This window comes from Cardiocondyla obscurior, linkage group LG19 (genome assembly GCF_019399895.1).
Source record: "Cardiocondyla obscurior isolate alpha-2009 linkage group LG19, Cobs3.1, whole genome shotgun sequence".
NCBI classification, from domain to species: Eukaryota; Metazoa; Arthropoda; class Insecta; order Hymenoptera; family Formicidae; genus Cardiocondyla; species Cardiocondyla obscurior.
Genome location: NC_091882.1, coordinates 1,777,302 through 1,803,614, shown reverse-complemented (window position 1 = coordinate 1,803,614; position 26,313 = coordinate 1,777,302). Strand labels below are relative to the sequence as shown.

Below are 26,313 nucleotides of genomic sequence, written 5' to 3'. Positions count from 1 at the left end.
AAATCTTTTTCCGAGATATAGAATGATCGCACACTCGTATCAATCCCTTCATATCATTTCGTTGCATTCGCGTGACGAGTAAAGCCAGTAATTCAATAAAATGAATCAAGAACGATATCGACGCTTAAATGTTTATAAGTTAAATACATTTCGCAAAATAATATAATAAAAGGGCTGACTTAAAAAATTTTTTTTTTTTTTATTTAATTACATCTCGATCGACATAGACAGTTTCCGATTTTCCAGGCGCGATCAGTAAAAGCAGCGAGCACGTGACTGATAAGTATTGATTGACGCAACAACAGAGTCCGCGGAAAGTAGTTTTTATCCGCGGTGTATCTACGGTTTAAGATTTGATATTGCTAATCAGTCATTTCTTATTTGACGTCATCGATGGACGCGCGGTAGCCGGCTACTGACTGATACTTTTTAAATGTAGCAGCCGTGCCGCGTGGACTTCCCAGTGTTACGTCGGCGGCTGACCGCGTCGCATGGATACGTGAATACGCTTCGAAATCGAATTCGCCGGATCCGCGAAGCGAATCTCGCGCGGGTTTTCGGAGTGCCGTGAATGAACTCGTAAATGTCATACGGTGATCGACTGACGGCCAGCCGGGACACAGATTTTCCGCGACGTCTTATCCGCCGTCCTCGATTCAGGGAGGCTGATCGAATTCGCTCCGGCCGGCGAACGCGGTGAGCCCTTCGCTCCACGTCGACTGACAGGCAATCGTGAAACCGGGCGTCCGCGTACCTATAAGTGCTGCTGAATCACCCGAAATTTATCGCCGCCGTAACGAAATAAATGTAACGCCGTACGAAATAATGCTTACGTAATAAGCGGCATTATCAGACGAGGTGAAGGAAACGCGCACCGACCTTGTCAAACGACGTGCACTATCCGGAATGTAGATAACGCAGACGTTTTATTCGACATCGAATATATGACGTTACAGGTAATCTTAGCTTTTTCCTTTCATTCTTTTTTATTTTTTTTTTTTTTATTTTTTAACGACGAAAACGAGCGCCGTCGAACGATGAAAATTCTGCAACGCGCCGATCTTATCCCATGGGGACTTTAAGAAATCCAACATCGCGGCTAGGCGGAATTTAACAGAGCTTAATCCGAATGAATAATAACTCACGAAATTGCACCTAAGTTGAAAAACTTTTCGACAGCAAGTTCCCGCGTGAGAGGCAAAAGATAAAACTTGTAATTCCGCACTTGTGGAAAAACTTTTCATTATAATATTCGACGAGCGTTCTACGCTAGAACGTAAACGTTAGACGTAAGTAGAAATAACAGAAATTGAACTTATTCCAGACCTCAATTGGATCGTTTTTACCTTTTTTCCATTTTTTTTTTTTCTTCTTTTTTTGAAACTGATCTATCAAAGGAAGTTCGCAAAGAGATCGTTCCGGTAGCGTGATCCTTTTAAATATACAACAGATAGCCAAGTAAAATCTCTGCGTTCAATCCAAACATTTTAAATATTTTAAAAATATATTTTAACGATAACGTGTGCCGTACATTTTGTTTTTTCTTTTATTATTATATAAACTTTTATTGTAATTATATTATTACGTGGTATTATATTCTTACCGCTATATCGACGTCCATTATATTTTACGTTGTAATTTACTGGCTGGGAACCGAAATGTATGAGTATTATTATAATTGCAAATCTGTTCGATCGCTGAATATGAATTCATTCAAGGAAACGCTCGGATATTACCCATTTAGCATCAGAAACGCGATCGGACTATGGCTGTATTTGAAAACGCCGTGATTATTCGTATCACGATTATGCATTTTTATCGAGAGCACCCGAACGGCATCGGGACAGTTTGAGTAATGTGTCCATTGATTTAATGGGCATCGACATCAATAAGAAAGAAAAAAAAAAAAAAAAAAAAACGGGAACTTTCATAGCTCTTTGTAGAACAAGCGTAGAACCGTCAGAGGCGGAGGGAAAAAGTAATCGCTATCATATATTTGCATAAATCAGCGCGCAAATTTGCATAGTATCGATATATGCGTACCACACATACATCACATAAGGTAATGCGATGTGCGCATACTAAGGCCGAGATAACTCGAAAGGTACCAATTAAAAGGCTATTCGCGAACGGGATAGATCTCTGCCGGCATAAATTTACTTATAAATACAATAATCGTCAAGCAAAATAGGAAGAAACGCACGGTAATTCTCTTGAGAATCGCTGCGGTTGTGTAATGCACGGAACAAAAGCCGACCTTTAATAAACGTATCGACCTTGCTTCTAAATACGATGATTCAATCGTACTTCACGTCGCTCAAGATAGACACGTTACTTGTTTTCACATCGCAAAATTGGCCGGACGGCTAAAATAGCCGTCGGCGAGGTCCACGTTCGAGCGAAGACTTTAGCTCGCTCGGTACGCTGAAGTAAACTGTCTTTTAATAACCGCACTCGGCCAGCTCCGTTATTTTTTTTTTTCTCCCCCTCGGACGCAGCTGCACGTCGGACCGGAGTATACGCGAACGAGGAAGACGAAGGGAAGAGCGGGAAAGTAGGAAGGTCGGTCGAAAGGGTATCTTCTCGCAAAACTTTCCGCAATAATCCGGCGCAAAAAACTGCAGCATCTGACGGTGTCAAAAAGTCCCTAATGCGAATTGGGAAAGGAAGAGAGGGGGAGGGGGCGGGGGGGGAGGAGAGCTTGTAATACGGCGGGACCGCGATCCGTGCCGTCACGGTCAGGTTTTTTACTGGGGCAACGGGAGAACGCTTCCTCTATCGTCATCAGCAACTATACCGCCACGAGCGACACGGAGAGAACGGTCCAGGTCATGGCAGCTGGATTTGCATTGTAAAGTTTCCCGTCTCTCGCGTCCTACGTGCGCAATTTCGCTCAATTGCGCCGTCACTACTGCTAGCTCTTCGAACCGGGTAAAGCTAGTTACAAAAGCTCTTTCGCTTCTTCCCACCCTTGGCTTCTATCGTCTTTCGCGAACTGATAAGGGTTCATGCATTCCACTCCCAGAGGGCCATCGTCCGCCCGATTCGGTGAAACGCGCGCAAGAGTTTTTAACCGCTGCAGCGGAAGAAGCGCGTGTAACGTCAATGTCAGTTACTAGAAAGATACTTAGACATCGCTCCAATCCGGTAGTCTTTTTGATAACTTCGATTAAAAAAAAAAAAAAAAGAAAAAAAAAACTGTCGATTTCTTCGTCGACGTAATCTTTGATAGCAAATTATTTTTCTCCATCTTTTTCCATGCTAATTATTTTTCCTATTAAGCTCCAACTTTGGCTTTACAAAGTTAAGATAGTAGCCACGAGGTAGGAAAAATGTCGATCGTAAATTACTAATAGAATTCGTAGGTAGAGCAAGACATAATAATTTCGAGATGCATGCAGTCGCGATCAATCGTGATAAATTACACTCGTATCAGGAAGGAAGGTATCAAAGGAACTCGGATGACAAGATTTAATCTCGCGCAACTTCACATGTTAATTAGATGTCTCCATTTAAGTGACTGATCGATATCAAGTAGAAGTAACGTTGATTCAACATCGGTTCTCGATATCCTGCTAAAAATACGGTATAAATAAGAAAGTTTTTTTTTTTTTTTATGTGTTGAATAAAAATGCCAAGCATGTTTAACGGTACATAGATACGTTGTATAAAAAAACGTTGATAACGTAAATTTAATATAAATAATTATAAATAATAAAAATAAATTATAAATAAATTTATTATTACAACTATTTTAAAATATTATTAAAATTAATTTCTATATATTTTTTTTTAATATAAAATATTAAAAATGTATGTTTAATTTTTTACCAACAAAATAATATTATCTACTCCGTTATATTTAATTAATTATTAGGAGCGATCATATGTTACTCTAGGATAAAAAGTAATAAATATGGAAACCGAGCAAGTTTCTATTAATTACCTACTGATAATCTGTTAATTATCTATTATAATATACAAGTTTGACGTGCGATAACGAAATTAATGGTTCAATTGACGATAAACGTCACGTAGTAGTTTTATCTTATTTAGTATGATTATCCATTTTTCACGGAATTGTTGACGGACATATGGACAGGAAGAACCGCAGCGATTAGGTCAATTATCTCATGCTTGACGAAACATACATCGTGAAACGCGACACAATGTAATACCAAATGTACACGAATACGTGTGTGTATTTATGGCAAATTTATGCAAATCGGTAATTAAAGAAAATTGCATTTATGTCGAACACAGAAATTGCAACTACATTTGCATTGTAGAATTGCGTTCATGATACTGCGCACACAGCGTTACCATTGTGTTCCCAGAACTCTTTATTCTTAAAATATTTTTGTTTGCTCCTCTCTGATCCCGAATGAAAATTGCATTCTCCTTTTATGCATGTTAAATGAATGACGTTAAAAATAATATTTTTCTCCCACCCGTCGATTTAAATGAAATAAAAATATAAAAATAATATAAAAAAAATTACAAATTTCGTTTGGTAGGAGTATAAGTTTATAAAACTAACCTATTAAACGTAGAACTTTAATTTTTTTATTAACTCTATCATCTTATCCCTCGCGTAGATCGCAAAAAGCGAAACTTCTTTATACGGGCTAAAAGCAGGAGAAGGTGGAGTTTTCCAATGTGCCGGCTCGCGAGCTAGTTCGTTGATCGGAACAGTAGTGTTAGAAACTTTGTTAATTCCAAAACTTCGTAATTAATCCACTGACAGGTTATCCTTGAGTGGTATTAGTGTAAAAAAAAAAAATAAATATATATGCTAAAATACGATGACGGGTATCTCGACGGTACAAAGTGGCGATCGAAATAAGGAAGGAATAAATCTGGGAAACGGGCGGCGAATAAATTTGGAGATAATTATGCGAGAACCGGTGGCGAGTAACACATTTGCGTCCGGTCGTAAATATGTCGTAATTATTTGACAAATCTTACGGCACATGACCGTGGCATACGCGTGGCCGCGTTAATATACATTGTCTCATTCCCACACGCCGAGATATTTGTACGGCCGACAAGTATCCGCCGAGTGAATACATTATTTGAAACTGTTGTAATGGTTAGGTAACGCGGGCTCGGTATAGAGGCGAGTCAAGTGGACAAATTACTTGCAGCAAGCAGCCTGTCGTTTGCAAAACATCTATCCACCTAAAATTAATGACGAGCCGGGCAGAATTGCGAGCCGAACAGATGGATTTTTGTTTGCGCGATGTAAAAAGTAAAGCCGTTCGGAATAATTATCGCGCCGCATCTCGGATGTATACGTACAAGTACAATTCCATTTGGTTTTTCGTAAATTTCTACCTTAATTTAAAAGGAAAAAAAAAAAAAAAAAGCCACCGCGCTACTTTCGCGAATGATTTTCACAGGTAGCGGTCTTTTTAATGTTTAAAAAAAAAATGTTTCTCTATAAATTTCGTGAATAAAATATGCAGATCTACGAGAAATTTGTGCGAGATGCTACTACGAAGGACATGCATAAACATTCCTGTTTCATTGTGAATCGCAATCGTTACAATAGCCGTATGCTGTAGGAAGTCATGCGGTTTACGAGATATTTCAAGGAACATGGCTGCGCGCAAAATTCACCGACGAATTTGAGCATTCTGTAACGGCTAGCGGTTTTTTTTTTTCTTTTTTTTTTGTCATGAAATCAATCTGCAGTATGCGGACCGATGGACCGTGCACGTCAGCGAACCGAAACGGCGATCGATTCTCCGTTCGGACGAAATGTAAATCGTCAGGCAGTCCTACCGAACGGCGGACACTTCGCGCTCGCTGGAAGTTCGACACAATACTTCTCTCGCGTTCCGTTATTCAACGATAGGTACACAATATGTTCGCCGTACGGCACTTATACCGTGCAGCCGATTGACTTTCATGAACGCGTCAATCACGTAGTGTGACTCACGTAACGCCGTCGTGCGAGATGCGGCCGATAATAAAAATATCTGCGGAAAACTGCGGTTATCGCACTTAATTGCGCACCGTTCTGAGAAACTCACCGCGTCGATCGCGCTAATCAATAGGCCGGGATGTATTATTGGCACGACAAACAACGAAAGATTTATGTAACGCGAGCTGTAAAATACTTTATACCGTGTGACAATTTATTTGCTTATCCGCGAACGATCTCTGGAAAATACGTAATTCGGGAAAACCACAGCACAATGCTTCGCGGAAATGCGTACGTGTTAGGCCGCCGTAAAAACATCCGGTTCTATTATTTTAATTATTATATTCCTGCAACAAAAGTTAATTATTCTACTAGTAAATGTACCGTCAATTCGGTCATTACGAAATGTTGGACTCATTTTCCGCGGAATAAAGACCAAAAAAAAAAATATAAAAATTACGCAAAAGCGATTACGTAAAAATATATAATCGCAATTAGCGGCAAATATATTTTTAAAATTTTATAATTAAATTAAAGGCATTATATTAAAATACTTAACATGAAATGTTTTGTTCAGCCCTAATATTGCAATTAAAAATGATCTAATAGCTCTATCGCACACTGCAAATATATTTATCATATGTTAATATACTACTACTATTATTATTAATCACAACTTGATGCGGCAAATACGCAAATGTTCAACGCGTTCCTTTAATTTCACTCGTTTAATTCAATTTTTAATTTTACGCCCGTTAAATATCGTTTCAAATATTTACCAAATTTTGCGAGATATAATTTGTCAGAACGACGGCGATCAATAATCGTTTCGGCGAGCAGCGCAAATTGTCATTCGGATGTTTTGTAGATTAAATCGGGAACTCTGAACTTATGCGTTCTGCTTGAAACTTGCTAATTTATGTTGTAATATCACACGTGACGAGCATGCAAAGCCGCACAACAAAGTTTTATAGTTATAACACTTTAACAAATGCACGCGAGATCTATTCGGGCACTTTAATCTCTATTTTTTATTTCTTTCCCGACCAAGTTTTCATATCTTACTCTTTTTAAATGTAAAAGAAGGAAAAAAAAAGAAATTACTTGTACAAAATTTAACTTTTGTCTTCGCTAAGCTAAATTAGAGCGTAAAAATAACAATTCGTTTCTTATCCGCAAATAAAAAACGAAATTTGCATATATGACACTTTCTTAAAAAACGCGGGACATTAAAATACGGCAAGACAATCAAATTAACATATTTAAATTAACATCTCCATCAAGACATCTTTAAAGTCGTATAGTATGGAAATTTGTATAATTTCAGATTGCGTGAGAAAGGTCGAATGAGCCGTGCAAATTTCGCAATGTGATTTTTTATTTTTTTTCTTTTTCCTACCACATTAAAAGGTAAATTGTACTAATTAGGAAAATAAAAAAAGGTGATCTTTTTAAGAAATTAAAAAAAAAATGTGCTAGCACGAACCGTAAGAGAATAAAATAATAAATAGCATAGCGGCTACGTCTTCTTATATCGACGTAATCGTTGTTACTGACAGAAACATATCACACTCGCAATTTCATTCCGCTTTCTTTATACGCGGCCCGTACGTTCCCTTTTACATTCGCGAAGATAGTGGCGCGAGGAGAGGGTGGGCCATTACATACGCTCCATTTTTATCAATCCAAACGATTTACCACTGAAAGAACTGTAATGCGGAAAAATGCCCCGGGCAAAATTCTCAACGATTTCAACCGGGCAAAGTCGTGCTGAAATGCAACGATTGAGAACGATCGTTTCTTTCTTACGTTCTCCCTTTCGTTCTTTTTTTTTTTCCTTTTTCTTTTTTTTTCTTTTTTTTTTTTTTGCAAGATTAAAGGACTTATCGAGTTTACCTCTTAAAGCGAGATCTCAATCAGAATTGCAACAACAATCGATTTAACATCAGTATCTACATCGTGTCGATGATTCGATCGCGGATTACCAAGTTTGGCGGTAGTCTAATATAGTCAACTCTAGTCAAGTCGAGTTTATATTCCATGAAGTACGGAGGAACTTGGTTTGCAAACCGGTTACTAATGCTAAATTTACTTCGCCAACTGTGCAAACTCGTTACTGAAACACCGACACAGTCCGCCAATATAATTTATTTGAATTTTAGAAAATTCATAACTTTCATACGCATATACGGTTTTAAATCACAATGATTTAGCAGACGACACTTAGTATTTTTTTTAATATTAATTATATCGTACGTCCGCATCGCAAGCGATAGCGCAAACAGATGAGAAGTAAAAAGGATAAAAAAAATACACAATATATAACGGCTCGTGAGTAGCATTGCGTGAGTGGTAAATCAAAAACGGGCGTGATTAACGTTATTCCACCAACGGGGAAAAGAAAAAAAAAAATTAATTAAGACCTGACATCACCGTAAAGCAAGTACGACGACTTTGCAATTAATATACAAAAACGTTTCGTGATGTTAATCGTTAGTAGAGCCATCGCTTTAGTATCAGTTTTGTTTAGTCTTTCACTTCTTAAATGATAGCGTTCTCTTGTTTAAACGCATTGCAAACATGCCAGTTTATTGATTCAAATATTACGAACATTACTCGTTGACTGACATCTTTATAATTTACGTCATCTAATTGCACGCTACCTAACTCCGTGGATAAATTAGCCAAATATTCCCGATCATTATCTGGTACGAGCCGCCAAACATCTACATGCTTTATATCAAGGTCTAGAAAAATGTTTACCCGATTCTAGAACCGTAATTTTCCATTGATCATTCGTACATTTTTTAGTAATGAATTTTAGGTTGAGCAAAGCACTTTATCGAGATTTATTCAGTTAACTATAGAAATATTTATTTATAATAAATGAATTTACGAATTTAATTTTTATTAAATATTGTCGCGAATATTTTATAGAACATTTTATTTGCATTATAATTTTCAGACATCGCGAAATTTAAGACGCGTACAGCGTTGTAAATGCTAATGAACAAAGCTGACAGCTAATAAAATAATGGCACGTAAAGAATCGCGCGGATAATCAAGAAGCAAACTATTATCTAACTTAATTAAAACAAAAAACCCGTTCTATGATAATAGCAAGTACGATTAACGGTTTTAATGTACGTGTATTTATATTCCGCCTTGAAGTAACGACTAATGATTATCGATGATGCGAACGCGATATGATATGAAGGAACGTTGGTGGTATAACGTCGGGCCAATTTTCTGACATCACGTCAAGACATCTGATAACCGTACATTTAACCGATTCCTTCACGAGGTAAAGTGCTAATGCACCGAAGTGCGAAGAACTGCGTTATTTCGAGAGCTATTACAAAATCTAGGCGTTATTCGCGAATAGTGAAGCACATGTGATATTCGATATTTCGGGTCAAATTCGAAAAACATGAGTACGATAGTGCATCGTTCAAATCAATTAATTTATCAGTAATTTTCAAATTTTTTGACTGAAATCTCAATGCAGAATACGTCGAAGCAACATTTCATAAAAACGCGAAAAAATTTAGTCGAAAATTAATATTTTTAGTCAATCTTGAAAGAAAAAAAAAAAAAAAAAACCATTTAAATGAGTTGAATTTTAATGATACAGTACAATAAATTAATGCAAATTATTTGCGCTTTTTTTTCTAATGTAATATAATTAATGGTAAAGTAATAACTGTGCCAAGTCTGGAAAAGGTATGATAAAAAAATCGACATCAACGGTAACAGAAATCTGCCAATCGACACGTCACAAATCAAACACCCTGATTATTCGCGAGTTAAATGTTATCGAATGATATTTCGGAAAGACAGTGTCGCGACGCGTTATCAATCACGTGATTATCGGAGAATTGCAACGTGAGAGTAAAATCGTGAAAACACACCTGTCATATCGCTATTACGTGTGCAAGTGAGTCACGTTTCGAGTCATTCGACAATTTTGCGTATAATGAAGCAAGCGTTGTAATTGCAGCAAGGCATTTGCGTATTCCCGCGTGATAAACTCAGCCGAGAGTCGCTTTAAATTGTTAATGAATAATTATCATTACGCGCGCGGCGTTCATCGCTCACGAGTTATTTTTGTCTTTTATGCCATTATTATTTTCCGCAGCCCCCAACAATTATTACCATAAGCGATATTTCTTTTCGCGGTACGAGCTACGCTTCCGGGTGCCATCTTTTTACAAATCACGTATTTACATTCTGGCACTTTGTAGATTAGATTATAATAGAGAATACGTAATTAACTAAATTGCATGCTATATTCTCGACTGCAATTTAGTCGCAAGATTTATCCGTCAACGTCATTGTTGCGCGCATAAATTATATGACATTATCGAAAAAAATATTTATTGAAGACGGCTGCAATTTTTTTTTTTCCTTTTTGGAACACCACGAACTTATTTATTAAATGTATATTAATTATCGGCTGTTAAATGTCAGTCGACAATCAAATGTTTCATTGTATATCTGCAACTTTACGAACAATGTGCGTATTAATACGTAGCCGATAAAGGAACCGATATTACGGGGACTGTTAAATCTTGTCTCTTTATTAATTTGTAACAGTAATCGATTAAATAGACTGCTCAATAGAGGCAGTATCGTCATAACGTGTCATTAATTAAACAGATCACTCAAGGGTACATTGAGAAATGTACACCGGTACATGCTATAATTATTGCAGTTACGTAGTTACATGTTACTAGTATAACATTTTTAATGAATATTGTTGTTCTTTATACATACATGCTCACACATATGTATATATAAATATAAAAAAAAAGATAATCTTTATGATACGATACTGGATATCAGATACTTCTGTAAAAGCGAACTACGTGACGCACATTTATCGTAAAAAAAAAAAGAAAAAAAAATTGCGCTTTGCGGTAACGCAAGAAGTTACATTCTCAACAATCAGTTAATGTCGTTATTACGATTCCGCGGAACGATTTAATGGGCAATTTAACGGGAAACAGTGGAATGAAAAAAAAAAATACGAGAGATGAGAAAAATTATATATTTTGCGATGAGATTCGGTACCGTGATGAGCACGTGCCGCTTGTTTGTGTGCAACGGGTTTAAGTAGCAGAAAGCCGAAAGAATAGCACGATAGCACGAGGCACGTGATGAGGCGCCGTATCATGTTTGTAAAAGGCTTTTAACGCCTTCGCTTTGTCGAGTGCCGTTGCCTTCTAAATAATGATGAGACGGGACGGTTTCGCCAAATACAATAGTTCCATCTGGTCGACACGTCTCGCATCGGTGCATCTTGCGCCGGCTCGTCTTGTTCAGACAAACGCGTGCACTTTATTTAAAGCGTTACAATTTTATTTCTCTCTGTTATTAATTTAATTTAGAAAAAAAAAAAAAAAGAGAAAAAGAAAAGAAGAGAAAAATTTGTTTAAATTTGAGTATCACCACTGGACCGTTTTAAGCAAATCCCAATCGCGACCATAAATAATAGCGCGATAAAAGTACGCGGATCCCCTAAACCCCGATAAACTCCGATTATTCTACGGCTAAGGACGATTTCGGAGTGCGCACGCAAATATGGCGATAAATCTGATGGTAACGGAAATGAGAATGTATGTACTTAAGCGGAAGCGCACATGATTTAAATCCGTACGACCTGGCGCGAAGTGAATCAGGCTAATGGCGCGAGCGTGTTTTGTACTCGGCTCTATAATAAACTCGATAAAATCAATAAAATCTGAGGTTGGCGGGCGGAGGCGAATTTTCTCCCTTCCCCCTCCCTCAGATCCGGGAAAGGAGCGGGATGTAACGTACGCATGAAACATTGCTCGTTTCGCAGAACTTAGCGAACATTGCGTTAAAACGTGCCGCCGGTGCAAATGCGCCCCGCTACAGACAGGGTGTGAGAAAAAATTCTTGGCACGCCCCGCGCCGTAGTTAATGCACGCTGCAACGATAACTGGATATTCGGCTGCAAAGAAATTTGTTCGGTACCCGGCTCACGGACTCGGAACAACCGTGTAATCTGGATTTACAATCGGCGCGAGCAATTATCACTCCATTCATCCTCCGGTCCTTGAATATTTATTTTCCCGGCAATTAGAATGAGCAAATTTGCAGAAGTTTTACGTTCGATAAATATGACGGACCGACAATCTCGGAATTCGGTCATTGCCGTCATCTCCTACGCCCGTTTCTTTGCACGGCTCACGTTTCGTTATTTAATATAAACGTTATAAGTTTATCATTATGTACCCGCACGCTCGTGCCGCTCCCTCTCTCCCTGTCTCGCTACAAAATCTTTCCTGCAAACTAACAAAATACGGTTCGTTTAGCAAATTAGAGCGGCCCAGCAGCTCCGACAAGTCGCGTATTTATCATAAGCATTTTGGGATTTAAATGCCCTCGTGTAAAACGATAACAAATAGCTGGAATTTACAAGCCAACCGAGTGTTTGTCGAGTATTTCTTGCGGCACCGTACAGCCAATTTCGCAGAGAAGTCCCAAACACATTTGCTTAGATACCTGGCGCCATGATTTACCGTGCCGGCGATAATTCGAACGAGCCGGGGCACATCCAATGGACAAACGAATGCCCTCCGCGATAATAATGTTGACACTGTATTATCAATTTATATCCGAATTTATACGAATCTATATGAATTAATGATAAATACGTGATAATTATTAAGCGTTATACAAAGCCGAGATTTATGCCCGTTGAAAAAACACGAAACATATCTCCCGTTGTAATTACTTCATTAATTTCTTTTTTTTTAATTATAGTTTATGCAATATTCACGCGTGGAATTGTTAAATCTTATTACGTCATGATTTATTACCAGAATTTCCTTACAATCAAGCGGGTGTTTGGTTTTGTAGATATTAGCTCGAAATGTGTCTGGTCTGTGGAAACAGTGCAAATTAAAAGCTATGTTGATCCTGACTTATGTGATAAGTCAATGGAAAATTTTTGGGATTTGGTATCGCCTACGTTTCTCACAGTCGTTGCTTCGCCTTTAACATTCGCTTTTAACATATACTCTTCGAGTCACTTTTATCAGTATTTTTCTTCATAATCACATGTTACGATAGTACTTCGTTAAAATTGCCTTCATTTCCCTCCCGTATTTCTTTTTCTTTATTTTTTTCTCTCGCTGAAAATCTTAAATTCGATCGTAATTGTATATAAAAGTTAATCGGCACATTATTATAATTAACTTTAACCGCACGTACGTCTTTTAATTAAAGTCCGATGTAACGAACAATAGCAATTAAAATTGACAGGCATAAAAATAAAAATGTAATAGAAGTAAAGGTCTCTATCGAAACCAATAATTAATAAACGAAATGAAATGGAATACAAGCACAACTGAAATGGAACATATTTGTACTTGAAAGTTAATCCTATCTCGTTTTCAACGGCACACGCTACTTTATACTCCATGTCATTTTTACGAGTATTTTTTTCCATTAATCGTACATCACAAAAGTACCGCGTTATTAAAACCTCATGTCCTTATTTCTCTCTCTCGTCTTTTTTTTTCTTTTCTTTTTTTTTCCTGTATCAAAAAACTTTTAATATTGTTCGTTTCATTGGACAACGCGAGAGTTTAATCATTATCGTTTTCTTTGCGTTATATTATCATAAATGACGCGGCGCATACAAGCTACAAAAAAGAGTCGGAACTCGAATTTTATCACCAAAAATGTTGATAACAACTAGAAAGCATCTTGTATTTTTCCATTTAATTTGGTCCAGAATATATGGCGATTTTGTTATAGGTAAGTTATTTATAGGTTTCTCTGCTTTAAAAGTTACGGGAAAATCGTGTTCTATGAACGATCAGTTTAAAATCATCCGCGCAACGTCGATACATCATCGATGCATTCGCGATTAATGAGCGAAAATATCAAATAATGACTTACCGGTCCCAATACGCGCCTTAACGAGTTTTATCGACGATTGCATTACGGCATACTAAATGATGACGCGAGTTTTATGAGTTTTATTTTCTTCTTCTTCTTTTTTTTTTTTTTTTTTAATTATTTAAGGTAATGATGTCAAAACAAGTTTTTAGTTTGAGTTTACAAAATAACTGCAGCACCGGAAGCTACTCCACTTAGTTTTTTCAGTCATTAAGACATTCGTCATCAACGTGAAATATGTTTGTGCGTTACTATAAATTTTTTAACGTACTGTCAACAACGCAAAGACTAACTTATTGGTAATTTTTTCTAATCGTTACCTAATCAATTTAATAACAAAAAGAAATTAAAAATTATTTAAAAAATTAAGAGATTAATACGATTTTTTTTTATCAACAATATTATCATTTAAATTATTTTAAATATTGATCCGAGCTACATCTCCCAGAATTGATAACCCAAAGTAGTCGTGAAATAATAGTATTCCCTCGAAACAAGGTCCGCTCGAGTGGGTGGCAATCTCATCGAGCGCATGGTTTACAGAACATTTAGCTGCGATTTTTGCACTTGACTAGCTTGCGGTTCTTCTTTTGTGCGCGCGTGGATTCATATATTAGCGTTCCGGGACCGGAGGATTTTCCGATTTCTTGCTCGGCGCTCTAAATGCACCTTGTCATTTCTATACGATAACGAATGATCCGAAATGATTTCCGATTCCGTAAAAGATCGGTCAACGGTGGCTGCTGAATACGATAAACTTTAAAGCTGAAAGGACGTCGCGAGAATGGGGATCGGGCATGAAATGAAAATAAATGTCGTACAGGAATAGCAAAAGCCCGAGTTTGCCAGGAACGCGGACAAACGTGGAAGGAGCTGTCACATTCCCGGAGAAAGCCGGCGAGCGAAAACAAGCTAAAAGCGAAATGGAAAATAGAACCGGAACGAAAGGGAGTCGGCAACGATAGACGGAAAAAGAAAAGGGAGAAGGAGTAGAAAAGGGTGAGGGTGGAAAGAGAGAGAGAGAGACGGAGGGAGAAAAGAGAGGAGAAGGTGAGTCCATTGTTTCCAAGTGCGATACAATGGATTCTCGGTTGTGTAGTCTCCACGAAGGCTGGCACTTCAGTGGCCACTCGCGTTAACGCGTATACCATCCGGCCGAGTCCTCGTCGTCATTTTGCACACCAAACGCATATCGCGTAAATGTGCATTGTGTACTCAGCATTGTTTCGCACTGAGTGAACCATAGAATTCCACGGAATAAGGAACAAATTTGAATGGTGGAAAATGGAAAGTGGTCCACGAACTCGCGGCGGAGTTACTACGAAGAAGTGCCGAGCACAATTCACTACTTTTCCGTTACAGTTTCGGGAATCTTTACAGTTGTTCGGCTCGCGAATGAAAGAAAAGCACTGTATTTCGCCTCTGAATCAGAGAGTCGAGGATTTCACAATGCATAAATGTGGACTTTATCGCTGCTGAATTTATATACGTTACGTATTGTTTGTCACGATAGGAGGTTAATTTCTTTTTTTTTCTTTTTTTTTTTTTTTAAAGAGATAGCTTTTAAAATAATACGAATTAAAATTAAATCACGTATATAATATAAGTATTATCATTCAAATTTTTAAAGCCAATCGCAAATGTTTGACCGTTCTAATGTTAACAAATTCAATGCTAGTGTCAGAAATGATTAGATAGTACGATGTGCTCACAGATCCGTAATTACGTAATTGCTAAACGCTCGAAGGAAATCGTACCACCGGTGCTTAAGCAATATATAGTTTTTATGCATTATCTTCGCTAAAACTCGGCACATAGTTTTATCAAAATCGGAGAATTACAGAGATAGAGATAACGGGTTGCTGTAAATAAACAGCGAATAAAACTCGCTGTTGCACTCGGTTTTTCAGGCCCGCGTGTACATCACAGCATATGTCAGAATTTAAGTACTTCACGGAAAGTGCCTATTATAAACGGTACTTTGGGAGAGAACCTTTTATCCAAGAAAATTTCCGGATTAACCGTTCCTCACAAACTGTACGGGGTTTTATAGCCCTTTCGTAATAAACGCGTTGAGACGAAGTAATAAAAAAGTTTGGGACACTAAAATAACCACCTTGCAAACGATCACCCTAAAACTTTTTGCGATGTAGTGGCAATTGTTTCCGCCTTTTCTTTCTTCTTCTTTTTTTTTTAAATCCTAATAATTTTAATTATTACATCGAATAATAGCAATTGTTTGAGAATTTTCTCAGAGAGGAAAAAAAAGAAAAAAAATACTTTGATTTCAAAACATTTAACTTTCTAGCAATATAAATGGCAACAAATTACTTTTAGCGTGTGTACGTGCATGTTAATTTGAAATATATTAACGCGACGTGATGATATTATTTTGCCAATTACATTTAAAAATTCAGGACATCAATTTTATTGATTTCTTTATGACGAATAAACAGCAGTGAAATATATAAATCCCGCGTGACGCAATACAGTAATTAATTTATATTGCGTCGATAATAAGCTTTGCCGAGGAGCTCTAATTGTTTATATATACATGAATGTATCGCGTATATCCGAAGGGAGTCTGGAATATTTTCTATAGGCGTACAATAGAATTATTATGGCATGCATTTACCGGAATAATTCCTCGCAAAATGACCCGAGCACAATGTTGTAATGTCCTCGAGGCATTACAAGTAGTAAAACGTGTACCTTTCTTTCTTAAGAGACGAATGCCTCTACGCATAACGTTGCGAGCATTGACGTAAGCGCTATTAAAATTCGTAAGCATCCTTACGTCTGCCGCGTGAATTTGTTTAACAATAGATCACTCGTGAGCAATTATGCTCTTTGGAGGATCACACGTGCTTGCGTTTTTCCGCGTCAGATAAAACGGGATGTGAATTCAATGAGAGAGAAAAAAAAAAAAATTTTATACAAAAGTCACCGGCGCCGATAAACAATAAGCGGTTGAAGATAAGAAGCTACTGTGTTCTTTCAAGCTCCCTCCCTTCATCAACGTCGATCCCCACTATGTATCACCGTTCCTTCGTCTATCTTCTTTCCACGGCGAGGCCGCAGTTCCTCGTTTCTCTCTCTCTCTCCACTTCGAAGTTGTTAGCATAATAGCGTCAAGTGCTTCATCACGTTAGTAGTCAATAAGTGCTGTCGCTCGGATCGCGGCGCATTGATCGTATTGAGTCATATAAACGTCTCTCTCGCGAAATTGCATAACGAGGCCCACGCGTGGCTTATGCACACACGCGAGCGCGATATAAGCTTACGTTATCGGCCAGTTTCCGTTATTACCCCTGCCGGAACTTATCACGCCTATCATCTACGTGAATGCGAATCTCCTCGCGACACTTCGCCGAGCGACGATCGAGCGTGGATCACAGGCAAGAACCCGCGGTGCTGGAGCGCGCCTCGTGCCCGACGCTTTCCCGTAGAAACAATCATTTCGACACTCGACAACTCGAGCGTCTCTCGAAAGCCACTCACTTCGTAATCGAGAGCCTCGAGAGTATCGAGTGACACGCTCCTTCTAATACGAATCGTTGAACTTGGCATCTTCGATACGCAGACGTACGTCGACGACGGAAGGTTCCACGAACCGATTGCGGATCCGAGATGACGGTCCATATTACCTCCATGGTGGTGGACTATCTGGTGTTCATCGGTTTCATCGTGGTTTCGTTCGTGATACCGCTATGGGGAAATTTCAAAACGAAGAAAAAGGAGACGAAGGCGAACTACGTATTCGCTACCGGCAGCGTGTCGATGGGCGCGATGATGCTATCGATAGCACGTGGAACTTTAGGCGTCAGGTCTTTCCTCGGCTATCCCTCGGAGCTCTATTATCGAGGTAGCGCCATGTGGGAGACTCTCTACGGAATGCTGCTGGCGTATCCCATCGTCTGTTTCGTCTTCGTGCCTGTTTACTACAGCCTCGGTATCACGTCGGTTTATCAGTATTTGGACATGAGGTAATTTCACAGTTATTTTTCTTCGATTTCAGCGCAATAGTCGGGCGTTCACGCTTCGAAAATTCGTGCGAAGAAATATTCTCCGTTGCTCGCGCGTAAATTTTATTCTACGTTTTTAATTATTAAAATGTTAATTGCATATTTCAGCACTGCGAGAACGTTACAGCGTTAAACTTTGAACATTTTTTTTCTTCTACCATTTTTTTCTTAAATCTTTTATTTGTATTCTAGAAATGTTTACTTAGAAAAAATTTGATATGTTTAACATCGCATACGTGCGAAGATATTCTGCCAACAGCGATAGCAGAAGTATATCAGTTACTAGTTACATATTCTACGTGTAGCGAAAAATATTGTTTAGCATTGTATTTTATTCATTCAGCATACTTGCAAAAAGTATTATTATCCACGCAAGAGATATCGCGGGTAAAGTTTTGTAACATAAAAGAAAATATCGCATACGTGCTAGGTGTAACAAAAAATCTTTAAAAGATTCAGGCCAGTAAAAAAAAATTTATATTATTCGTTAAAATTATAATTTTAGCTAATAAGAAAGAAAGAAAGAAAGAAAAGAAAAGAAGAAGAAGAAGAAAAAAAAAATGTTTGGAGATTATTCTGAGGTCTCATCGATTTCACAGATAGTGAATATTCAGATAGCAAAGATGAAGATTAGGTTCGTGAATAATTAACACACGTAATCTCGCAGTGAAATCGAAACGCTAAATGTTTTATATTTATCAAACACGTTGCTTCGCATATTTTTCGAGAAATCAATGGTGATATCTCTGTCGTTAAAAATTTAGATATAAAACTAACACCATGCAAAATTGCACGTTATTATATCGGACGCCGTAATAAAATTTGCAAAAGGCATAAAAAAATTTTTAATATTTCACCGAGTACATTCGGATACTCGTGCATTACTATACTAAAAGCTAAAATAGAAATAAAACAAAATTTCTAAAAGAGAAAATTATTATATATATATTTTTTTTTTTATACATGCTTGTTGTTTAATGGAGCCTAACAGGGCACGTTAACTTGAATAATTTTTGTTCCGACGCGAGAAGAGAATGTTGTGTATACTCAACGTTCGCGTTAATTAATACAAAGATAATTTACCGCGTCGGAACTTTCGTTTCAGCTCTTTTAATTATGTAAATTCCCCAGGTTCAAGTCAAAACTAGTCAGATGTCTAGCGAGTTTCTCTTACGTCGTACGGAGCCTCCTGAACTTAGCGGTCACGGTATTCACCCCTTGCGTCGCGCTGAAGGCGGTAATAGGACTTCCGTATTGGGCTAGTATCGTGGGAATTACGACTATCTCCGTGGCTTTTACGATTATAGTAAGGACATACATATTATGCCATATACTTCTGTGTTTTACAAACATCTCTACTTACAGCACGAACAAAGTTTCTAAATAACAAATACGTTTCCCCGTCCCGTTTCTCTCTTTTTTTTTCTGCTCCAGATTTTTGTTTCAAAATTAAAATTGAGTAATCAGCGTCGAGATTATATGCAAAAAGCGTGAATCGAAATTATAACGTATACAAAATGTAGCGTGATGCAATACATATATATTTATACGAAAATGTCTTTTACATTTATTTATGAAAATGCAATATTACAGAAATTAATATTTTCCGTTGTAGTATGTGAAATGACATATTAGCAACTGTTATTGTATTGCATAACCCAGTGTCTAGAAATAAAATTAGGTTGATCACAATTTTTTTTTTTTTTTTTAAAGTAAGTTCTGTCGATATCAGTAAAATTTTCGAAGAAGAAAAAAAGGAAAAAAGAAAGCAATATTACGCGGAAAGTTTCATATTTCGGATCTAAATTTGTAGTGAAATTACGAAATAATTTTGATAAACGCGAGCTTTTTGTGTAAATTATATATAAACAGCGAATTACTTATATTTGTACCATAGGAAATTGGTGCAATCAAGCACGCGTATAAACGGGACGCATTGAGGAATAAATAATAACGGCAACAAATAATTATTATGAAAAATAATGAAAACGGAATGACTTTTAATATTAAACATTGAAGTAATATATGATATCAATGCAAAGCATTTATTCGTTATTTACATTCCATTATAACGACAAATGAATATTTCTAACAAATAACTTTTCTATATAAAATTCACTTGAATTAAAATAATTAAAAATTGAATCACATTTTCATTTGACAGTTAATAATTTATTGCTGGCCATTTAATAATAATAAGTTGTGTTGCTTAATACTTGCATTGATACTCGAATGTTTAATATTAATTCGTTTTTAAGGGAGGCTTGAAAGCTGCTATTTTGTCGGACGTTATACAAGGCCTGGCGATGATTGGTGTATCTGTGGTCGTCATTATTCAGGGAACTATCAGTAGCGGAGGACCAATTAATGTTTTCAACGTAACTAACGAACGCGGACGACTTGACTTCCTCAAGTAAGTCATATTATCCGGCAACCCTAAATGCGTGATAGTACGATTTCCGTATAAAATCGCGCTTAAAATAAATCACGCACGGAATTCCGTAGTGTGATTTTGCATTTCGTTTCTGAACTTTAAAATTATTAATCTCGGGCAAAAATATACAATTCCAACTAACTGTCAGTAAATTGAATAATGTTAAAATATGATTTCATATTAAAATTCTTCGCTACGCATTTCACAATTTAAAATTATTAAATTCCGTAGCGGCGCAAAATTATTTTACAGGTTGTGCATTTTCTGCATCTTTGAAATTTTAGGGAGACAACGAGATATTCGCTCTTTTTCTTTTTTTCTTATTATTATTGTTTATTTATTTTTTATTTTTTTTTTTTAAATTGCAAAAGAATGCGAATAATTGAGTATCCCTTTAAAAGACGTTTAATATACTGGTATCTCGCAAGCGAATTTTACGATAAAAAGGCGATTTACTAACTTCTTTTACTTATTTAGCAACTTATTCTTGTTTCAGCTTTGATATGGATCCGACTCTTCGAGTAACAACAACGTCGGCGACACTAGGTCAGCTCTTCATGAGTTTATCTATTTTTGGATGTCAGCAGAATTTTGTTCAGAGATATTGCAGTATGTCCAGCCAAAGAAAGGTTGTCAAGTAAGTAAACTTTTTATCTCGGTACGAAACTTTGAACGAATTCTCTAGCGCTTTTAGTGTACAATGATAAACGACAGATTTATATGACGACACACATTATGCACAGCTCGTTGAATGATCTAAAGGATAATGTGATTTATGCAAAGTGTTCCACAAATTATCACTTTAAACATTCGGGACGTAAATTGAGTGCAAATGTATAAGCGCATTTAATAATTTCGGCTATTAAAAAAAATTAAAAAAAGACTGAATAAAAATCCTTTCGTCTCGAGCAAACGATGTGTTATTAAAACTTTTGATATTCAGCAAGAATTAAATTCATTCCCGTTGTGAAATATAATTCAGCTAGATGTTGACACGTGATTCAGTTACGCGTATCACACGTACACGCATTTGCTCGTGACTTATTGACGCTTTTCGCTACAGCCACTTGAGTTTATCTAATGATTCATTAACGTGTGTAACTTGAATTATAATTCGCGTTGAGACATGCAAATAACTCTTATCTCAACGTAAACGGTCTCGATTTGCAGATTAAAATAATGCGAGAAGAAAACAAAAGTAAAAACGTATCGGAAGAAAAATAATCTTAGAACAAACGTAAAATATAAACATATAATTTTGAGACTTGTTTCGCGATTGTAAAATAAATCCGTCGAAATATCGCAGCGATACGGGTGGTCCCTATTTGCATAATTTTACAGCGCTGGGCATCTCCTAAATTTCTCGCCGCGCGACGACAAGTTAATAGATTTTACATCGATAATTCCTCCGTGCCATCGTATTGGCGACAGAAAGTTTTTGGGGAAGTGGTACGATTGCACCGATTTAGGAGAGAGGAATTGTACCCGCAGTTACTATTACCACATAATCAATGAGAGTCCCGTAGGGAACCGAATGGCGCCGCGCCAAACTTTTAGTACAGAGATTCGCGTTATTGAATAAGAGGTCCATAATATCGGTGCACCAACGTACGTTAGAATAAAGTCTTTCCTTGCGCATGTACATTTATTAAAATAACTCGAGGCTCCCCCGCGAAGGGTGAGAGAACGAGACCGTTCGAAACAACGAAGAATTAAAGCTACTTAAAACGTCTATCATCATTCGTTATTATCGTGCAGCTACAAGATATCCAGCGATGCTACAAAATTATAATGAATGACTGCCTCGTCATTGTCGGCCGGCTAAAAATTTATGTTGTTACGGGATTTACCCACGCTAATGTATATTAATGCCACGCGTTACGCTACGTAAGCGATTACACTCGATATTCTTTCAGACTTCCTTGACGGCATTTTAATTAACGTCAAGATGCATTATAATTAATTTAATTGCCATAGGTGTGGATACATTTATTCGCGTCTTGTTCTCGTTTTATAAATATAAAAAAATTAAATTTCTTTAGTTTTTTTATTTTCTTTTTTAATTTGTATAATTTTTATTTATTAATTTTTTTATTTTTTCTTTATTACTGGAAATTGGAATATTATTTAAGTAGGTTGTATTATTTAAAAAAATTCAAAGAAAATTAGAGTAAATGTAATTATCATTTACATTCGCGCTCGTTTATTGTTCTTTTAACAATTGTTCCATTACTTCTCGCTTTTATTTTTGCTTATACGTATAATAAGTTGCATCCAACGTGTGTGATAATCTTGTGTGCTATTTAGGTTAAGTCTTACAGAATAATTTGAACATTGTCCCCATATAAATGCACGCATTATCTTTACGTGCTTGTATTAAAACGTTTTAAGCAGCGTGCTTTAAATACGTTTAAAATAAATGGAATTTTGCGCGAAATATGTAAGGTAGTTAAATATTTTATCTTCGATTTTTTTAACGAAAGAACGTTCTTTTTTTTTTTTTTTCAGGACGATGATGGCCAACATGCCTATAATTGTCATTTTATTCTCGCTTTCTTGGGTCGTCGGAATGGTGATTTTTACTAATTACGCCGACTGCGATCCCCTCAGCCTGGGTTACATCTCTAAAATCGACGAGATCGTGCCGTTTTACGTCGAGGATAAATTCTCGAATGTACCCGGAATGCTTGGCCTCGTGATGGCGACTCTCTTCAACAGCGCCCTGACCTTGGCGGTATCGAATCTCAATTCTCTCGCGACGGTGACTTTCGAGGACTTCCTGAGCCACATACCGGTGATGAATGATCTGAAAGATACGCAACAGCTGCACGCGATTAAACTAATTGGCGTCATCTATGGCTTGCTAATAATTGGCATTAGTTTCCTGGTGGCGATGCTGTCGGGCGTAATAGAATCCTCCATGCTCATGACATCGGCGACGTCCGGGCCTCTTCTCGGTGTATTCCTTCTTGCCATGCTGGTGCCTTGTGCCAATTGGAAAGGTGCCGCCGCTGGCATGATTTTCAGTCACGTAACGACCATGTGGATCACCTTCGGTCATCTCACTCTGGGCGGCGTAGTTGAGATGCTTCCCGTATCGACGGAGAACTGCCACAACGAGACGTTCTCCTCGTTGGTCACCAAGCCGATTACTCTGGAGTATCCCACGGCAAATATATCCAGCTGGGCGGCAATTCAGAAAAACGTCACGCCTTCGATCGTCGACGAAAACGAGCCGTCTAATCCTCTGAATTTTCTTTATGGAATCACGTATATGTATTACGCTCTTATTGGCAGCGTAACGACGGTTGGCGTTGGTATAATCGTCAGCTTAATTACAGCTGACGCCGAAGCCGATAAGTACGAGGAGCATTTACTGCATCCGTTGGCACGAAAGATAGCGGGATTATTTCCCGGAAAGCGAAGACTCTACGCCAGCAGCGTTCAGCTCGGAAATAAAAATGACACGGACATCACGAGTGCCACCCTTTCATCCACGTTGTCCATTCCCGAGGCTGTCGAGAAGACACCTCCGTTTCAAGGATGCGTCGATGATAAGGGGAAGCAACATCTGCACGACGGCTACGTGGAGAAACTGAACGCTCTGAAGACCGTTTCTCTCGAGGTTACGAACGAAATTGGCAAGCACACTAGATTGTAATACCGTCACGCGAGGATCGCAAATGTTCCTCGTGCATCATTCGCGATGTCTGCCACTTCTGAATCGTCACTCGCGAGATTAAGGATTATGCCGCGACGGAAACTCGACGGGCGGGCGGTTGTGTGTACGTCGGTGCCAAATTTTATTATCCGAACACGGGACGTGGCTTTGTGACCTGTGCGCGTGAAACGTAATTACGCGTAGGCAAAGTTTTCCTCGATTACAGTACTCGAGCTGCACTCACATTCAGCTCAAAATATCACTCAAATGAAGGCAATTCAGGGATGCCATTCGCGAAAACTTCTAACTTGCGTGTGCCAATTAGAGTTAACTACGAGACACGCGTGGGGCTGTAAGGTGCATTTAGACATGATTTACTAGGGAAGATTATCAAGCACACACGTGTTTGCTGAATGGAATTTACGTCACTACTCGCGATAAATAACTTCTGTACTTCAGCGAAAAAAAAAAAATGGAAATAGGTATCGATATAATTACCGCTACTGAAAGAGAGCGACGTTTAAAATAATCGAGAAACGTGGACACATAGTTTCGCCATTTGATTACAAACGACAAAAAAAAATCAATCGCACAATCAAACCTTTAATTGGAAAGTAAGTATTTTTTTTTTCTGTTGCTTTTATTGCTACCTGATATTTCGATTATTTAATCGAAATGTATTCTCTTATATATGTAACTATTTTTATGTATATATGTACATTTGCTACGTTTTTCTTTTAACTTTATAATTAATAGAACGGTTTTCCTTCCTTTTTTAAAGCAGATTAATTTCTTGAATTTTATCATCAATATTAAAAATATATTTTAACAGTAAAAACATATTTTTAAAAAATAATTTTAAAAAAAGAAGTAAATTATACATTTTATTAATTATTTTTCATAAATTTGCTCGTGACAAACTCACGTTGAAACTATGTTAGCAAATCATTTTTTTATGGTAAGTGTAAGTAATGAAACTAATTTCGAATTCGTAACCTTTTAAAGAAATTAAACGCAGGAGATGTGTAGTCCAATTAAATACTATTATATTAATTATTTTACAACTTTGCACCGAGTTCAGTGATCGAAGTTGGATCTCGGCGATAGAATATATTTTCATATTACGGTAAATGAAAATATTTGCGAAACAGTCATATGCGCGTGTGCGCGTAAGGGTTCCTCTATTAAATAGTATTTGGATAGATTTTAAATTAGAGTTTTCAAACTTTTCATAGCGATAAGTCATAATTTTTATGAAACATAGCGCGTATCTAATGTTGCGTATGTGTGTGATTCGCGTGTGCGTTGCTTTTAAGTCTATTTAACATCGAACTTTGATATTAAGGTCTATTTTTTTACTTCGGAGAATGTGAGTTATTTTTATAAGTGAAATGCTGTGCACGTTGAGAAATATATGATAACGGAATTGATATATGCTAATCCAGCGACTGTGATCGTTGATTTGATTTGTACGATTGTGCCTACGTATTTATTATTTTAATTATATCGTTTGTTAATTTTTATTCGTTTTCAAGTTACTTGCAATCCTCGAAACGACCTTTTTCTCTTCCGCGTAATTATTCGTTTTGTTAATCCAGTGATTAATTACGACCGCTTGCAAATTTTTACATATGTATCTCGCGTTACTTTTGCATAGATTAGACGGTAATTCGATAACCGTCCAACAGATGTCAATGCAATTAAGTATGTAATATTTGCAATGCGAATAATTTTAATTATTATTTCTAAAATATAATTTTCCAATTTAAAAAAAAATCAAAATTACTTCCTTAATATAAAATTATGTAATATAATCGTAGATTGGTTCCGGTTTAAATTTATGCAAACTGTTCGCGGAATTACAACAAAACGTGGATAAATAAAATTAAGATTGCAAAGCAATAAAACAAGACCGAAGATAAACCATAAAATAAAACCATCGATCATTCAGCCATTTAAAATTATATTTTTTTCAGTGCTCGGAAATTCAAATTTCATGTGATCCCATGGTATGCGAGCCACGAAAGCCGGCAACGTTGCCGGCGATTTAATGATAGTAGTATCACAACGTTGCCAGCGTATGTTCCACCTTGACAGAACTGCTGAAACAGCTCTGTGGTGGTACAGCAGTAGCAAGACCAGTTATATTCACGAGAACACAAGCTAGTGTTGCACGCGTCCTCGACTTCGCCGCTCGCAAATCTCATCAGAGGACGACGATAATATCGCACGCTGAACGATAACAGTAAAATTTTTACATTTTTTTAAACATTTACGTCTCTTCTTTTTTTTTCTTTTTTTTTCTTCCCTTTCGTGTCTATTATTATCA

The 26,313-nt window shown here is 37.2% G+C and overlaps 1 protein-coding gene across 2 annotated transcripts; it reads left to right on the top strand.

Annotated features, from left to right (window-relative positions):
• The first annotated feature begins 231 nt into the window (after positions 1–231).
• On the top strand, positions 232–25,507 carry LOC139110256 (sodium-coupled monocarboxylate transporter 2). Of its 2 annotated transcripts, XM_070669893.1 has the most exons (6): positions 232–956; positions 17,448–17,850; positions 19,021–19,195; positions 20,148–20,302; positions 20,820–20,960; positions 22,832–25,507. In XM_070669893.1, exons 2-6 carry the CDS (start codon positions 17,495–17,497, stop codon positions 23,982–23,984), a joined length of 1,980 nt encoding a protein of 659 aa, XP_070525994.1. In that variant the 5' UTR covers positions 232–956; positions 17,448–17,494; the 3' UTR covers positions 23,985–25,507. The 2 variants fall into 2 exon arrangements, with proteins under 2 accessions (XP_070525994.1, XP_070525995.1); XM_070669894.1 differs by lacking the exon at positions 232–956 and having other exon boundaries at positions 15,522–17,850.
• Positions 25,508–26,313: the final 806 nt, after the last annotated feature.

Excerpts from the sequence above, each read along its gene's own strand:
- LOC139110256 (XM_070669893.1), top strand. The coding sequence starts at position 17,495 with ATGACGGTCCATATTACCTCCATGGTGGTGGACTATCTGGTGTTCATC. Across the intron at positions 17,851-19,020 it reads TATCAGTATTTGGACATGAG|GTTCAAGTCAAAACTAGTCA; the intron begins GTAATTTCACAG and ends TAAATTCCCCAG. Across the intron at positions 19,196-20,147 it reads CCGTGGCTTTTACGATTATA|GGAGGCTTGAAAGCTGCTAT; the intron begins GTAAGGACATAC and ends TTCGTTTTTAAG.